At 37.2% G+C, this 18,047-nt stretch overlaps 2 protein-coding genes across 5 annotated transcripts in view; one reads left to right on the forward strand and one right to left on the reverse strand.

Annotated features, from left to right (window-relative positions):
* ACAD11 (acyl-CoA dehydrogenase family member 11) overlaps positions 1–18,047 on the reverse strand; it is a 95,243-nt gene that overhangs the window by 30,112 nt on the left and 47,084 nt on the right. Inside the window, exons 10-13 of one of the 2 annotated variants that reach the window (XM_045791770.2) lie at positions 16,652–16,729; positions 15,826–15,964; positions 10,719–10,826; positions 9,027–9,125 (exon numbers count right to left, since the gene is read on the reverse strand). In XM_045791770.2, the coding sequence (XP_045647726.2) occupies positions 9,027–9,125; positions 10,719–10,826; positions 15,826–15,964; positions 16,652–16,729 (424 nt within the window). The remainder of the gene's footprint in view (positions 1–9,026; positions 9,126–10,718; positions 10,827–15,825; positions 15,965–16,651; positions 16,730–18,047) is intronic. The other variant, XM_087870205.1, reaches the window with a different exon arrangement.
* ACKR4 (atypical chemokine receptor 4) lies at positions 3,031–8,643 on the forward strand. 3 transcript variants are annotated; one of them, XM_045791777.2, is made up of 2 exons: positions 3,031–3,240; positions 6,535–8,643. In XM_045791777.2, the coding sequence occupies exon 2, from the start codon at positions 6,544–6,546 to the stop codon at positions 7,594–7,596; it is 1,053 nt and encodes a 350-aa protein (XP_045647733.2). In that variant the 5' UTR covers positions 3,031–3,240; positions 6,535–6,543; the 3' UTR covers positions 7,597–8,643. The 3 variants fall into 3 exon arrangements, with proteins under 3 accessions (XP_045647733.2, XP_045647732.2, XP_045647734.2); XM_045791776.2 differs by having other exon boundaries at positions 3,155–3,240; positions 6,304–8,643; XM_045791778.2 differs by lacking the exon at positions 3,031–3,240 and adding an exon at positions 4,095–4,220.

Consider the following 18,047-nt stretch of genomic DNA (forward strand, 5'->3'; position numbering starts at 1 on the left):
TTGTATAATCAGTGAGACTTGGAGCCTGGAACTTCAAAAGTTGGCTGACTCAGCACTGGGCAAATGGGGAGGGGAGTGATAGCTGGGCCCCCCACCCTTAAAGAGACAACAGACCACAGAGAGGCAACACAGAAGTGACAGTTTGCACAATGGGAGGGACATCTGTTTATACTGACTTTGGAGTGTGTTGGGGGACTTCTCTGGGAACAAAGGAGTTGGTGGGTGCCATTTTCCTCCCCTCCCCCCAAACACAGAGCCATTTGTGGGAGATGGTGCTGCGCAGACACTTGCTGCCTAACCTGCTAGCAATGCACTCCACTCGTAAGTTCTCCTGGAGCACTCGCCCACTCCGAGGCTGCTGGCTTCAGACCTGGGTTCAGCACAAATTTTGTTAATGCCTCCGCATTTCAGAGGATCCAGCCTAGGACTAGCAGCTCAGAACTAATATTGCTAACCCCGCCTTCCTGCGCCCAAGCCCTTCTGCACTCACGCCCCCTCAGAACCAGCCTTCGTGGGTCTCACTAACATTACAGAGAGCAAACCCAGCCCACAACAGGCAGAGATTCAGTGCAGATGACTGGACTGAAAGGAAAAGCAACTCCGACACAACAGCAGGATGCAAGCAACACACACAGGTGAAGTGCCAGGTTCTGGTGAACAGCAGACACTGCACTGCAGGGCACTACAGGACCTTTTCCTCATAAAGCCACTACTTTCAAGAGCAGATGATGTAGCTGACTTTCCTAACACAGAGAAACAGACACAGAGAAGTAGAAAAATGAGGAGACCGAAAAATATGTCCCAAATGAAAGAAAGAATAAGATAAATCACAGCAGGAGATCTAAGTGAAACAGAAATAAGTAATGAGCCTGATAAAGAATTTAAAGTAATGATCACAAAGATACTCAATGGACTTCAGAAATAGGTGGAGGACATCAGTGAGACCCTTGACAAAGAGATACAAACTAACATATCAGAGATGAAAAACTCAATAAATAAAATTAAAAATACAATAGATGAAATAAACAGTAAGCTATAGGAAGCAGAGGAATGTGTCAGTCACCTGGAGGACAGAGTAATGGAAAGCAATCAAGCTGAAAAGGTGAGAGACAGACAAATACTGCATAATGAGAATAGATTTAGAGAACTCAGTGACTCCATCAAGCATAATAATATTCACATTATAGGGATACCAGAAGAGAGAGAAAGGGAGGCAGAAAATGTAATTGAAGAAGTAAGGCTGAAAACTTGCTGAATCTGGGAAGGGAAACACAGATCCAGATTCAGGAGGCACAGAGATTCCCTCAACAAATTGAACCCAAGGAAGTCCACACCAAGACACACAGTAATTAAAATGGCAAAAAAATAGTGATAAAGAATGTTACAGGTTGCAAAAGAAATGAAGACCGTTAGATACAAAGGAAACACTGTAAGTCTATCAGCTCATTTTTCAGGAGAAACTTTCCAGTCGAGAGTGGCATAGTGTATTCAAAGTGCTAAAAGGGAAAAATCTGCAGCCAAGAATACTCTATCCAGCAAGGTTATCATTCAGAATAGAAGAGGAGATAAAGAAGTTCCCAAACAAAAGTTAAAAGAATTCATGACCACTAAACCAGCCCTACAAGAAGTGTTAAGGGGGGACTCTGAATGGAAAACAAAAACCGTAAGTAAGAGTAAAAAAAAAAACAGGAAGCACAAAAGCAAAAAAAAAATTAAGTATATCTGTAAAACTCAGTCAAGAGAAGCACAAAATAAAAGGATGTAAAATATGATATCAAATATCTGAAATGTGGAGGGGAGTAAAGAATGAGTTCAAAATTAAGCAACCACCAGCTAATACAGATTACTATACGCAAAAGATGTTATATATAAACCTAATGGTAACACAAATCAAAAAACAGTAATAGACATGCAAAAAATGAAGAGTAAGGAATCCAAGTATATCACTAAAGACCAGCAAACCATGAGAGCAAGAGAAGAAAGGATCAGAGAAAAACTGCAAAAACAACCACAAAACAAGTAACAAAATAGCAATAAATACCTAATAGATCGATAATTACTTTGAATGTCAATGGACTAAATGTCCCAATCAAAAGACACATGGTGTCAGGAAGGATAAAAAAAAAAACAAAAAACAAAAAACAAGAACCATCTATATGCTGTCTATAATTTCTGCAGGTGGAGACTGAGCCTAGCTTTGCATGAGAAAAGAAATAAAAGGCACTGTTATGCAAATGTATTGAGAGTCCAGTTCAAATAGAAGGGCTGAATCTGCATGCATTTCTTCTCTAATTTTCATTTGTTTGGAAGTGTGGGAAAAACAAAGTTGCCCAGCAGAAGGATTTTGAAGGTTTGTATGCTGGTCTTTGAAAAAAAAGTTTAAAGAAGGCAAGATAAAGTCATGGGGAAAGGCATACTCTGGGGTCAAGGATAGGGAAGAAATACAGCAAAGCCAAGAGTAGTTTAATAGTTTAAGTAAAATATTAAATGATGTGGCACAAAAAATATGAAGTTCTATAACTGCCTAATTATTACTCAGAATTTAGTCTGTGATAATTTAGTCTTTAAAAAGAACTTTCTGGGGGTGCCTGGGTGGCTCAGTCGTTAAGCGTCTGCCTTTGGCTCAGGGCATGATCCCAGCGTTCTGGGATCGAGTCCCACATCAGGCTCCACCACTGGGAGCCTGCTTCTTCTTCTCCCACTCCCCCTGCTTGTGTTCCCTCTCTTCGCTGGCTGTCTCTATCTCTGTCAAATAAATAAATAAATAAAATCTTAAAAAAAAAAAAAAAAGAACTTTCTGATTTAAAGTCATTTTTCTTCTCTTTCCTAAACAAAATAACTTTTGGGAGTATTTCTCTAGATCCTACCTACAAGTGCTCATTAGCTGCCCTGATGCTCTCTGGGGTGAATTTTTTTGGTTTGGCCATTGGTTCCTCAGCTGCAGGCATTTTCTTGTTCCTTTCATCTAAGTGGAAACTTTGAAAGGTATGTAGTTTTTGAAACAAGATGGAATTCTTTCAAATTTGTACCCTAAGACACTTTAGAAGTTGGATTTGACTTCACAGTATGGTTATACAAAAAAATAAAAGATCAAGTGCTCACAAGGTTAAATTTCAGGAAAGCCCTCTTGGATGCAAGACAAAGGCGGGGTGTAAAACGAAAACAAAAGTAGCCTGAGTTAAAGAGGTCATTTGATTTTACTCTACACTCAAGACTGCTCCTCTCTGCACGCTGAAACAGGTTGGTTTTCTCATTTTCTCATTCTAACTTGGATAAGATTGTTTTTTAAAGCCCAAAGACTTTGTATATTTACTTTTGTAAAGGAAGTCTTGATGCACAAAAGTCTAAACGTTAACATGTGCAAAAAAGAGCTATTTGAAAACAGCTATATACTTTAATCTTAAAAATCTGAATATAGCAAGAAGAAAATATTTCTGATGTTAATACCATTACTTGCGTATAAAACTTTGTTAATGAGAAAATAGGTTTTGCTATACCATTTTTTCTGCTTTATTTTACAAATGCTATTTTTTTGTTCTTGTAATAATTATAAAGACATCTAAAATGTGCTCCTATATATCTGCCAGAGGATCAATTCCTGCAAATAATTTCAATTCCTGTCCTATTGACTCATATTTTTTAGTAAGAATTTTTTAAATAAGAATTTAAAAATATACTTCCTTAATGTCTTATATTATTTGGGCATATTATTTCTTATCATCAGGTTCAAGATTTGTGATGAATGAGAAAGAAAGAACAAAGTTCATACTGTGTTAATAACTAACACATAAGAAAATGATGACCAGAATGGTCTTCCAGATTGGAACTTTCCAAATAAACTTACAACAGTCATTTTAAATTGTTGGCACCTGGTTTTTACATAATGAAAGCAGTTCTTCTTTTTTTTTTTTTTTTTAAAGCTTTATTTATTTATTTTATTTATTTATTTATTTATTTATTTTTTAAAGATTTTATTTATTTATTTGACAGAGATAGAGACAGCCAGCGAGAGAGGGAACACAAGCAGGGGGAGTGGGAGAGGAAGAAGCAGGCTCCTAGCGGAGGAGCCTGATGTGGGGCTCGATCCCATAACACTGAGATCACGCCCTGAGCCGAAGGCAGACGCTTAACCGCTGTGCCACCCAGGCGCCCCGAAAGCAGTTCTTCTATGTGGTGTATTTCCTTGAGGGACCTTCTTTGCTTTACTCATCCAAAAAACGGTTAGTAAGAATAAGAATATTCTTTTGGAAATGTACAAGTTGGCACACTGTTTTGAAAATAATATTTTCATTAATGATTCTATAAGAATATCAGAGCTTCTTCCAAGGACAAAAATAACCAAAGAGTGACAGGCTAAGGAAAAAGCAAAATGAAACTCAGCAGTAAAATAAAAACACCAAAAGTCATTTTTATATACATTTTAAAACTTGTGAATTCGGGGGGGGGGGGCGCCTGGGTGGCTTGGTCAGTTAAGCATCTGCCTTCGGCTCAGGTCACCATCCCAGGGTCCTGGGATGGGGCCCCTTATCGGGCTCCTTGCTCATAGGGGAGCCAGCTTCTCCCTCTCCCTCTGCCTGCCACTCCCCCTGCCTGTGCTCTCTCTCTGTCAAATAAATAAAATCTTTAAAGAAAACCCCAAACTTGTGAATTCTGTGTGAGCTTATTTTACTTCTATAAGGTGTTAACCAATATAGTAAAATAACTAATAATGAGACAAGAAGATTCCTGCCATATCATCTACCTATTCTAGACTAATAGCTTTATATCTGCTTGTAAAACCTTTAGTTTGACAGATACTTACTGAGCACCTACTGTATACCAGCCACTCTGTAAGAACATACATTGTATTTATTTTAAGTATTATTTTTGTAATTAGTTTTGTAAGCTTTTCTTCTAAGCTATTCATTACAAACATAAATCCAACAGGTCATACTTTTAGGGAATAAAGAAACCCATCTTTTCCGCAGGATGGGGTCAGTTCTCTGAGAATGAATGTAGGTATGTATGTAGATGTAGCTATCGGATCAGCAAAGTCTTCTGGGGAGGTGATGTTAACTGAGGAGGAATCGGCCCTTTAAGGGAAGGGCAGGAAATAGTCTACCAGATGAAGGAACAGAATGAGTAATGATGTAGACATGTGCTGCAGCATGGCTGGTGCCAGCAACTGCTTGCAGATGAGTAGTGTAACTGTCTGGGGCGTATAGTAGAGAGATGCAGCACAGCGTGGGGTGCATAGTAGAGAGATGTAGCAGGAACCATGGTTGGGACCACATTATGGAGGGAGCCTTGGGCATCATGCTAAGGACCTTGGATTGTATCTTTCGGGTGGAGAAATGTGTCTTTCAGGTGAGGAGCTAAGTAGAAGAGTGACAGATTGACATTTCAGAGATACAGAACTCTAGTGGCAGTAAGAAAAATGATTTTGATGGGGCGCCTGGGTGGCTCAGTCGTTAAGGGTCTGCCTTCAGCTCAGGTCATGATCCCAGGGTCCTGGGATTGAGCCCAACATCGGGCTCCCTGCTCGGTGAGACTGCTTCTCCCTCGCCCTGTCTGCTGCTCCCCCTGTTTGTGTTCTCTCTCTGTTAAATAAATAAATAAAATTTAAAAAAAAAAAAAAAAGGAAAAAGAAAAATGATTTTGACAGAGAGGTGGTAAGGAAGAATAAGAATAGCAGATACCAGTTGGGAAGATATTGTAACAGGCCAGGTAAGAAACAATGGTGGTCGAATGGTGCAGGTGTGTCAAAGAGGCAAATTAAAAGAGACAGATTCACAATCTATTTGGAAGGTAAAATCAGAATTTAGGGGCTGACTGGAAATTAGGGATGAAGGTGAGAGAGGTCAAGGACAGTGTAGGCTTAAGACTTAGGTAATTGGTGGAACGATGCTACTGAATGGTAGCATACATTCAGCACGTGTGACAGGTTTTGAAGGAAAGCTAACTGGAGGAGACTTTGTTTTATAAAGGCCAACCAGTGAACTTAAGCATAAATACTGAGGTAATTTATTTAACTTATTTTAAAATAAATTCATTTTTAAAAATAAGTTTATAAATAATAAAAATAAATTTATTTTAGATGAATAAAATAATTTCTAATTTAATTTACTGCCAATATCCTCCATAAGAATCACAAAGTTGTATATGTAAAAAATATAACATTTTTTATTCCTTTTGTTGAAATCCGACTAAATTTTCATATTTTAAAAACTATTTTTACATAAAAGTCATTACTTTGATTTAGGGTTTAATGATTAAGAAAATTTCCTCAGGGTATTATTTTTATCTTTCTTGTGTAAATTCCAGCTCCTGCACACAGACTTGTAAAAACAAAGGAAGAAGAACTAATCTTGGGGGTATACTCCAATGTGGCTTCCCCTGAAGAGTTTCAAATTTCAAAAAGCGGCAGATTCAGCCTCACCTATGTTATAACAACAACCTACTTTCTAGTAAAAGAACAAAACATATGCTAGATTAAAAAGTATCTCCTCTTAAACGATATTAAAATGAATATCCTGTACTCTTTTTGAAATTTAGATTGGAGCCATGGCTTTGGAACACAACCAGTCAACAGATTACTACTATGAGGAAAATGAAGTGAATGGCACTCATGACTACAGTCAGTATGAAGTGATCTGTATAAAAGAGGAAGTCAGAAAATTTGCAAAAGTTTTCTTGCCTGCCTTCTTCACAATAGCTTTCATCATTGGAATTGCAGGCAATTCCACAGTAGTGGCAATTTATGCCTATTACAAGAAGCAGAGAACCAAAACAGATGTGTACATCCTGAATTTGGCAGTGGCAGATTTACTCCTTCTATTCACTCTGCCTTTTTGGGCAGTTAATGCAGTTCATGGATGGGTTTTAGGGAAAATCATGTGCAAAGTCACTTCAGCCTTGTACACAGTCAACTTCGTCTCTGGAATGCAGTTCCTGGCTTGTATCAGCATAGACAGATACTGGGCAGTAACTAAAGCTCCAAGTCAATCAGGAGTGGGGAAATCATGCTGGCTTATCTGTTGCTGTGTCTGGATGGCTGCCATCTTGCTGAGTATACCTCAGCTGGTTTTTTATACAGTAAATCACAAGGCTAGGTGCATTCCCATCTTTCCATATCACCTAGGAACATCAGTGAAAGCATCAATTCAAATGCTGGAAATCTGCATTGGATTTGTAATACCCTTTCTTATTATGGGAGTGTGCTACTTTGTCACAGCAAGGACACTCATCAGGATGCCCAATATTAAAAAATCTCGACCCCTCAAAGTTCTGTTCACCGTGGTTATAGTTTTCATTGTCACGCAGCTGCCTTATAACATTGTCAGGTTCTGCCAAGTCATAGACATCATCTACTCCCTGATCACCGACTGCGACATGAGCAAACGCATGGATGTTGCCATCCAAATCACAGAGAGCATTGCATTGTTTCACAGCTGCCTCAACCCAATCCTGTATGTTTTCATGGGCGCCTCTTTTAAAAACTACATCATGAAAGTTGCTAAGAAATACGGGTCCTGGAGAAGACAAAGACAAAACGTGGAAGAGATTCCTTTCGATTCAGAAGATCCTACAGAGCCAACCAGTACTTTTAGCATTTAAATGTAAAACTGCTCTCTCTTGCTTCGATACACATGAATGATGCTTCTCCCTCAAATAAAACATCTGCTTTATTCTGAAACTTAGATCTCAAACACCGTGGTGCCAACTTATAGCAATCAAGAGGTGACGGGAGGATGGGGAGAATATAGCAACCAGGAAGAGGAGGAAACGAAATAATAAATGCACAAAACATGAACTTAAAATTAATATAGGAAAATAGTATTAACAGGCATAAATAACAAAAGCACTGTGCTATGAATTAAGCCATCTGAAACAGATCAATAAAAAGTCTTATATTAAGGGGCATTTCTGATTACTTTAAATGATCTGAATTTTAATGTAAGAATGATTTCACTGCATAATTTCAGTACTTGTATAGCCATACAGCAAAATTTAATCCTTTTTTCCTTTTTCTTAGTTGGTAAGTGATTTCCTAAGACCCCAGAAAGAATAACAATTTAACAATAAAAGAATTAAATAAAAAGCTTTACTGGCCCTTTTAATACATCCCTGGTAAATTACTTTTTTTTTTCCTTTTTATCTCTGGTAAATTTCTGAACATATAATTTGCTTCCATGATGTCAATTTTCTTTAGTAATAAACTGGTTATCCTGTTAGATTGATATGTATACTCTAGAAGCAATCTTCAGTTAATCATATTTACATAGATGCCGATTTTGTGACTTCCTAAAGGGCTCATCCATTTATGTGAGTCTATTACTGAGGGTTGACTACACAATACACTTTCTTATGTACAGATTATTTGTTCTGCTTATACACTTGCATTTTTAAGCAATAAACATATGTGACACAATAAACAATTTTTAATAACATGTACATCTTATCTTTTTAAAATACAGTAATTTATAAATTATTATAGTTCATTTAATATGTCCCTACTGAAATTTAATTTTGATAGAAATTACAGCGGTCAATAGTGTACACTAATATGACTTTTCTCTCACAAACCATAAAAAATTGTGAACTGTAAAATTGTAGAGAAAAAACAGACATGTTTTCTGCTCTTAAAATAAATATCACCTAATCATGATATGTTATTTTAAAATTATTTTTCTTTGGGGCACCTATTTGGCTCTGTCGGTTGAGCCTCTGGCTCTTGGTTTCGGCTCAGGTTCTGATCTCGGGGTCGTGAGATCAATTCCCAGGTCAGGCTCCGCACTCAGCATGCAGTTTGCTTAGAGTTTCTCTCTCCCTCTGCCTCTGCCCTATCCCCCACCCCTGCACTCTCTCCCTCTCTCCAAAATAATTATGAAAGTAATTTTGAAAATTACTTTTTTTAATCAAATATTTCTAAATTTGAACTTGCTTTCGAAGGCAGAATTTAAAGAACGGTGATCATGAAACTAAGAACTGTGTATCATATTATTCTAGCACAGCACCTGGGACAACGGATGGATCTGAATACTCACCACTGCTGAACCATTTCTTGCCATCAATTACATAGCTATCTCCATCTCGTTGGATGCTACATTCAATATTTGTGGCATCACTTGAAGCTACACCGGGCTCTATAAATAAGCAAAGTTTGAATTTACAGGCAGGCAGACATCATCAGTTTACAAAAGAGGCATGTTCCTATCCTTCCCCCCTTCCCCCCTGGTTCTCCTATAACCTATACATAGTAGGTATTCAGTAAATGTGCATTGGAAGAATGAATGAATGAATTTCAAACACTGGGGATCAGCAATCTGAATTGTGTTCTTGGTTTCCTCACTGATACGTGATTTAAGATAACTCACTCAATCCTTTCTCCAATCATCAAAAGTAGATTAAGAATATTATTGTTTACTGTCCACAATGGAAATCTACTAAATACTAAATATTTGCAAGCCAGATTTCCCCACCATCTAGTTTACCATCTTAGACAATTTCCAACTGTGTCTTGCAAATTCCATCAGGAATGCTCTTATTTTGCATTCTATAAAGCCTGCTCAACAGAAAGTTTTCCATAGGACACCCTTACACAACTGCTTTACTACATGGCATTTCAAAATGTACAGGCTAGCCCTCAATCATAGTAATCTGTATTGTTAATACAGATTAAATGGGTCCTTCAGGTATTTTGCGTGTTCTATTTCTAAGACTAGAGACCCATGGGGTTCCTTTAGAAAGGAGCTATGTACTTATTTTGTAACCTCCAGTTAGTGCTTTGAAGATAACATGTCCCTGCAGATGTTCAATAAATATCTCTCGCCTATTTTATTTTATTTTTTTTTAAGAGTTCTTACTCTTTTTTTTTTTTTTTGTGAAAGATTATATTTATTTCTGTGACAGAGAGACAGCCAGCGAAAGAGGGAACACAGCAGGGGGAGTGGGAGAGGAAGAAGCAGGCTCACAGCGGAGGAGCCTGATGTGGGACTCGATCCCGGAACTCCGGGATCACGCCCTGAGCCAAAGGCAGCCGCTTAAGGACTGCGCCACCCAGGCGCCCCTCTCACCAATTTTAAATGGAGATCAGCTTTGTTATTATAAATATATACAAAGTTATAGAAGACTTTTAAATCCGGCTAAAATTAAGGCCAGATGACATTTAGTTTACTAAACTCAACTATAAAATGATGACTTTTTCCTTCGAAGAATTCTTAATTGCTGCTTCCTATGTACAAATGGTACCAAACCCATTTTTAACATGCTCCTAATTTTACCTCCCCACATGATCATAATTTGAACTATGTGACCAGCATTGGTGAATGGTCTATTTTTCTAGGTTTATGGCAGAGTTAAGTATTTTGTAACTATCAATAAAAATTATTACACAGATTAATATTTCACACATAAGGGCAAAAAAGATATTAAATATATATACCTGGCAATTTTAGAAATGCAAGTCAAAAGATTATGAAGTTAGTTTTACTCTGCTGCTAAATGCCTAAAGTAGAAGGCCAGAAAACATCACCTGGTATCCTCCCAAAGGGGAGGACAATTTAGTTCTGCACATTTAGAAATGCCAAAATTCGAAACTGGGCTCAAAACAAACATATGCCCATCTCTGTCCATGGGCAAATTTGCCTGAAACACAGAGCCACTCTTCCATTTTAGCTCATCCATAATTACTATAGGATGACTGACTGCACAAGGGAAGAACCATGGTTTGCTTTTACCTGTCATACAGAAGCAGGAGGCAATGTTCCCTTGAAGAAGAGGCTCAAGCCACTGCTGCTTCTGCTTTTCACTTCCATATAGGTGGAGCACTTCCATGTTCCCTGTGTCTGTATGTAAAAAGAAAAAACATTTCTTTTGCATTTAAAAATTTACCAATATGAAATCCAAACTTTACGTTGACAATATACGCACGTATCTTTTTAAAGCAAACATTTGCTTACAAAAATATTTTGAAACATTAATAGTAAATATAATTTATAATGAAGGTATGCCATAAATAGTTATTATAAGTATATGGCATTTGGTGCATATTTATTCGATTTGTGTTGAATTACACACACTTGTCTGCTTCATCCCAATAAAGCATGGCTTTAATGAGGTCTGACTCAATTAGGACTAAGGAAAACAATCTACCGTCTTATCTTTCCCTGTTTTCTTGCAAATATGCTTTGCTAGGAGTGACTGCAATGCTCCTGGAGAACAATTATCATTACATGCTCTACTGAGACGCCATCGTTGAGACTCCTGTTCCTCAAACATGCACTGTGCTCTCTAACTTTCACATTTTTGCCTGTGCCAAGCCTTCTCACAAGTCCAGTTCTACCCATCATTCCTAAATAAATTCCTGCTTCTGAGCCACTTCCATTGCGAAGAATCTCTGGTTACCCAGTCAGCAATCTCTCCTTCCTCTGAACTCAAAGAGTAATTATTGTCTCTTTACCTCTACCATTGCTCTTACTTCTTTGCACCCCGTACCATCTAGAAAAGTACTAGGTCGTATCTCAAGAATGCTAAACACAGAATCCCTGACAGCAGACAACTTCAAAGACCCTTTCCAATCCTAAGAGGGCATTGTTCAGTAACTGATACACTGCTATCACTCTCATATAAAAAAGAATGCTTCGTATCTGCCATGGAGCAAAACAGTCTAGGGGCTTTTCTCTGATATTTGTTTCTATCAAACTTCTTAAAAAATACTATTTAAAACCTTTTCATTGGGCTCCCTGCTCAGTGGGGGGGCCTGCTTCTCCCTCTGCCTGCTGCTCCCCCTGCTTGTGCGCTCTTTCTCTTTCTGACAAAAATCTTAAAAAAAAAAAACAAAAAAAACCCCTCTCCCTTGAAAACTGATCAGTCATAAGATTTTTTTTTTAAAGATTTTATTTATTTATTCGACAGAGATAGAGACAGCCAGCGAGAGAGGGAACACAAGCAGAGGGAGTGGGAGAGGAAGAAGCAGGCTCATAGCGGAGGAGCCTGATGTGGGGCTCGATCCCATAACGCCAGGATCATGCCCTGAGTCGAAGGCAGACGCTTAACCGCTGTACCACCCAGGCGCCCCAGTCATAAGATTTTTAAAAAATATTTATTTATTGTATTTTAGAGAGTGAGATACCCGACACAGGGCTCGATCCCACAACCCTGAGATCATGGCCTGAGCTGAAATCAAGACTTGGACACTTAACCAACTGAGCCACTCAGGTGCCCTCATTATTCATAAGATTTTCAGGAAGAATTTTTCAATATCACCTCTAAACATGACTTGAAGGACAGTCACGAAATGCCTATGAAAATGGAGTTAAATCCAATTTAAGTCTCTCAAAATGTGTTTGTACTCTGTTCAGACACTACTAACAGAGCCAAAGTTACATCAAAATGCACAAAATTCCTAGTAGATTAACATCAGTTTAAAATTCTTTTTGAGGGAGAAAATGAGTCTTGAGTTATAATTTATGAAGCTCACTGTTTTCTTTGCTTATTTTAAATTCACTGTTTCTTGTTATAGTTCAAATGAGGTAATATTGACTAAGATCTTTCCAAAAATTTTGTATTCTGAGAAGCTGGCAAAACGAAGCTATCATTCATGGGTTGGGAAAAAGCCTAGATAAGTTTCTTCTACAAATCCCTACAAGCCCCCCAAATTTTCTAGTAATAGCTGTAGAATTAAAATTGCTATTTTCAACATTCTAACATACAGTATTGCACGACTTCGTGAAGGGTAAAAAAACCGAAACAAACGACAAATTGGAAGACTACATATGTTTCCCATAAGCTTTTAGAACTATTTGGAAAGCTTGAGTAGAAATTCATCTTTCATACTTAAGAAACCTCCCGAAGTATTTAATTGGCGTCAATTACATTCCCTTCTTTATCTGCTTTGGAAATGCTCTGAAACACAATGCCCCAAGGCCTTCATGAAGATATCTCCACTATAAAGAGAAAATGCCTAGTTTTCTACTTATGGTTTTATACATCCTTGCTAAGGATGTTTGCTAAGGAGAGTTGCTGATCATACTCTGGCCAAAGAAAATGTATTTTCCTGGCCAATTTTAAAATTTCAGCAGTTTGGTGATATCATTTAGACAGTACAACTGACAGACTCATGAAATTTTAATACTAGAAATTTTAATGCGAGGCAAATGATCTCCTAGTGAAAAGTGAGTTCACAGGACAAATGAAGAAATAGTGGCAGAACTGTGTGTGCAAAGGAAGTCTTCTATAGCATTAGTTTTTATATTATGACTTCTTACTATGTCATGAAATCAATTTAATGGAATATGGCTAGCATTCTCTAAAAAATGAAATAGATCAAAATAGAACACAGTAGATTAGACTCACTAGAAAATATCTGAATATATTGTATGTAGTAAACTATTTCATAAAACCCTTTTTCAGTAATATATACGCCTCTCTTCTTGTTCCCCAAATCTCTTGCCCAATCCATCCATCCATCCATGAACATACACTACAACTACATATGCTACATATTAGGTCACAATATAAATTATATTTCTAATATGAGTAGCAATAAAAAAAGTTTTAAAACAAAAGACTACCAGTTCTCCATCCACAAAATTGTGCCACCTTTACAGTATAATGTAATAGCTACACATAAATGAGATGAAATCTTTAGAAATTCTGTGATAGATTTCTTGACTTTTACAATAGCCTCATATTGGATTAAAATGTAGTAGAGCAGTAATTTGGTAAATTGGTGATTTGCAGAGGGAAAACCACCGCAGATAAATTCAACCATCATCAGAAGTCTATAACTACCTTAATAGTTCCAAATAAATGGGAGTCAAAGTCCACTGTGCAAACACTTTGCTATGCCACCAGATTGTGTTTTCTCTCAGATAGCAAATATATATTTTTTTTTGGTAGTTCCATCCTACGTTAACTCTTTTTCAGAGAGCTTTAGCAGCAGGGCCATACAATGAGCACAAAAGGCAATGCTGACGTCTAACTTGCTCAGTGACAACGTAGTATATCATACCATCATCCTCTACAACAAATCAAATGTTGGTCCTTGACTGGAAGCAATAGAATAACTAGAGTAACTTCGGGGAAAAAAGACAAAAGACATTCCCAGGGTCTACCCCAGACCCACTGAATCAAATCTACAGGGATGGAGCCTGTGAATCTGTTTTTTTCTTTTTTGGGTTTTTTTTGTTTCATTTTTTAAGTTCCTTAGCCTGTTCTTTGACAAATCCAGGTTTCAAAACACCTTCTACAGACCACATTCCAGGTTTATCTCTTCCATATTACCTTTAAAAAAAATTTTTTTTTAAAGATTTTTATTTATTTAATTGAGAGACAGAGAGAGAGGGAGAACATAGAGGGAGAGTGAGAGGGAGAAGCAGAGTCTCTGCTAAGCAGAGAGCCCAACATGGGACTCGATCTCAGGACCCTGAGATCATGACCTGAGCCGAAAGCAGACACTTAACCGACTGAGCCACCAGGCACCCCTCTTCTATATTACCTTTTTAAAGAAAAGTTGGCCTCCTTCCCTTATCCTTCCAATTTTTCATGCCAAAATCTTTGGAGGCATCCTTGACTTCCCCACATCTAATCAGGAAATCCTCTTTGCTCTTCCTTCAAAATATATTTAGAATCTTTCTACTTCTCACCTTTTCCACTGCTACCACCCTAAAACAAATCCCCATCATCTCTAACGAGGATTAGTACAACAGACTCCCTGCTTTCTTCCTTCCCTCCTTTTGTTAATTCCCAACATAGTAGTCGAAGTGATTCTTTTAAAACTGACATAACATCTTGTTACTCCTCTGGTCAAATCTCCCATGGCTTCCCATTTCACAGGATGTATATGCCCTTACCTGCCCTATAAGGCCCTTTCCTCTCTGATATCTTCTCTTACTATTCTCCTAACTATGCCAGCCTCCTTGACTCTTCTTGGAATACACTAATCATACTCTTGCCTTAGGGTCTATGCATATTTTGTTTCCTCTGCTATAGAAATTCCTTCCCCAGATAGCCCCATAGCTAACTCTCTTACCTTCTTTATCGTACATCATTTTCTCAGTAAGGCCTATCCTGACCATTCCATGTTAAATTGTAATTTGCATTTCTTGTTCCCCAGCATTCCAGTGCTGCCCTACCCTGCTGGGGTTTTTTCTTCCTCCCAAAGCACTTTTCATCTTCAAACTTACTACATAATTTACTTACTTATGATATCTATTATTTATTTTTGTCTCCCTCCATTAGAACATCAGCTCCATGAGGGCAGGAATGTTTGTGTATTTTATTCTTTGATACATCCCAAGGATCTAGAACAGTGCCTGGCACACAGTAAGTAATTAATAAATAACTGGTGATTAAGGGCGCCTGGCTGGCTCAGTTGCAAGAGTGTGTTACTCTTGATCTCAGGGTCGTGAGTTTGAGCACCATGTTGCGTGCAGAGATTAAATAAATGTTTAAAAACTTAAAAAAAAAAAAACCAAACTGGTAAAGAAATGGAGAGATTAGTGAGGCTAACCAAAAGATTTGGAACTCTATATCCATTCCAACTAGCCATATTAATATCTAAAACTCAGTCATGGAACTGTAATCTTTATATTGCCAGTCCCTTTGGAGGTGACCTCTATTCACTAATACTCTTAATACAATGATGTTTAATAAAAGAATAATTCAAGAGAATATCAGATCCATTTTTAAAAATATTTAAATCAAAGTAACAGAGAAGTAAAATTGCAGACAAGTTTATAAACCAATGACTTTGTGTAGGAAAACTTCCTGTCATAAAATAGAGGAATTTCAAACACTGATCAAAATATGTCAGAAAGTTCTGTTCTTAAATAATATAGTAACCTGGTGCTTGGCAGTTAAAGACATCTGGAGCAAAAAAGCATTTTCCTGTTTCTTCAGCAATCAAGGCATAGTCCACCTGGCTGAGACCGCTTACAGCTGGCAAAAACAAGTTCCAGAGGCCTTCTGCTTTGGCCATTTCCTGTTAAGGTGATGAATATGCCAGAGTGATCATAATTTACCATGAACTAAAATAGTTTATTTTTAAAAGATATTGCTATTTATGCTTTTTGAAATTTAAAAACACTTATGAAGTTATTTGTTTTATTTACCCTACACTGTGTGAAACCAGAGTTACTAACCCATTATAAATCAACAGTTTCCTAACTGTTAAAGAAATGCCTTTTCCTCAAGTTTCCTTAGATTTGGCTGAAAAACTAAATTTGGTTTCCTGAGTACTTCTTATTGAATCATAGTTATTACAGATCTACCACATTTGAGTATAATTATGCCAAACATACTATTTTATACATTTTAATTTTGTACATGTGTTGTGGTTAGGATTTAAACATGAAATTTAGACTGAGCCCATGTGGGACAAATGTCCTGCTTGACTTCTACTGCAATTTCACAACGGATGATAGTGAGTGGTGCTGATCATATTTTTTCCTTCAACAGCTGTAAGAGGCTATCTTCATCACATACCACATACAAAACACTATGTAACCTGATTTGAATACTATAGATTCTGTTTTTAAGTTTCTTTTTAAAAAGTTATTATTGATATATTTATTCTCTACATATATAACAACAACAGCAATAACAAACTAAGGTTTCATAATACACCTGCATGTACATATTCCAACGTTAAAGGTTTTATTTTTCTTACCTTAAGTTTATCAATCACTAAAGGTTTTTTCCATCTGTCCCCTGAATTTTCATTTTGAACAAAGAACTCAATTACTTCCTTAAAGTAATAACAAGAAAAAAGTTCATTAGCTAAAGTTAATACAAAGCGAATAATGCCATAAGCTGGAAATATCCAAAGTAAACATACGTAGGTGAAGAGGCTTTTCAAGCTGCTATTAAATCAGTAATATTTCTTTCTAAAACCAGATACACAAGTATAAACAATTCTAGAGGTTTGCTGCTCACAAAATTATGCTGTCTCGATATTAGATAACAGACTTCCAAAATCTTGTACCAAGATTTGAGTATCCCATTTTTAGCAATATAGCTCACTGGGTGATCATAGAAACCAACCAGAAATGCCAGAGAAAATATTTAAAATAATGAAAAAAAATACATGTAGTAATGAATAGCTGTGCTGGAAGAACAATAAGGAAATTCCTCAGTGGTCAGAATGAAAAAAGCCTGACTCTTCAGGTGTTACTAAATTTCAAGCCACCATTAGCAAAAATTGGCAAAACTAATACTGTAACAAAACAGAATCACACTCCCCAAAGACCACAGATAAAGTAATGATCAGATACAGAATAAAGTATTTGTGTCCAATAGATTTCAAGAATAAAGGAAGGAGTTAAATGTATGACAAGGGTTATCAAAATTGGCCAAATTAAATTTGAAAAAGAACCCCCCCCCCAAAAAAAAGAGGTAAAAGAATCAAATGCAACTTGAGGAAAAGAAAAACCACATTAATTAAATATAAAAATTCAAGCAGCGGTTCTTAAACTTCGGTGGTATCAGAATTACTTGGGGCACTTGATGAGAACACAAGGATCCACCACCTATCCTACTTCAAAGAGCCTAGAGCTTCTGTATTCTTTACTAGCCTGGAGCTGAGATGCCCTTCAACAGATGACTGGATTAATAAGATGTGGTCCATATCTACAATGGAATATTACTCAGCCATCAAAAAGAAACGATTTCACAACATTTGCAGCAACATGGACAGGACCGGAGGAGATAATGCTAAGCGAAATAAGTCAAGCAGAGAAATCATATGGTTTCACTCATTTATGGAACATAAGAAGTAGGAAGATCAGTAGAAGAAAGGGAAGAAGAAAGGGGGGATAAACAGAAGAGGGAATGAACCAGGAGAGACTATGGACTCTGGGAAACAAACTGAGGGGTTCAGAGGGGAGGGGAGTGGGGCAATGGGATAGGCTGGTGATGGGTATTAACGAGGGCACGTATTGCATGGTGCACTGGGTGTTTTACACAAGTAATGAATCATGGAACTTTATATCAAAAACTAGGGGTGTACTGTATGGTGACTAACATAGAATAAAAAATTATTATAAAAAAACAAAAACACAAACAAA

The sequence above is a fragment of the Ursus americanus genome, chromosome 20 (genome assembly GCF_024610735.1).
Source record: "Ursus americanus isolate L20-20 chromosome 20, mUrsAme1.1.p, whole genome shotgun sequence".
NCBI lineage: Eukaryota > Metazoa > Chordata > Mammalia > Carnivora > Ursidae > Ursus > Ursus americanus.

Coding starts and splice junctions, on each gene's coding strand:
- ACKR4 (XM_045791777.2), top strand. CDS start 6,544: ATGGCTTTGGAACACAACCAGTCAACAGATTACTACTATGAGGAAAAT.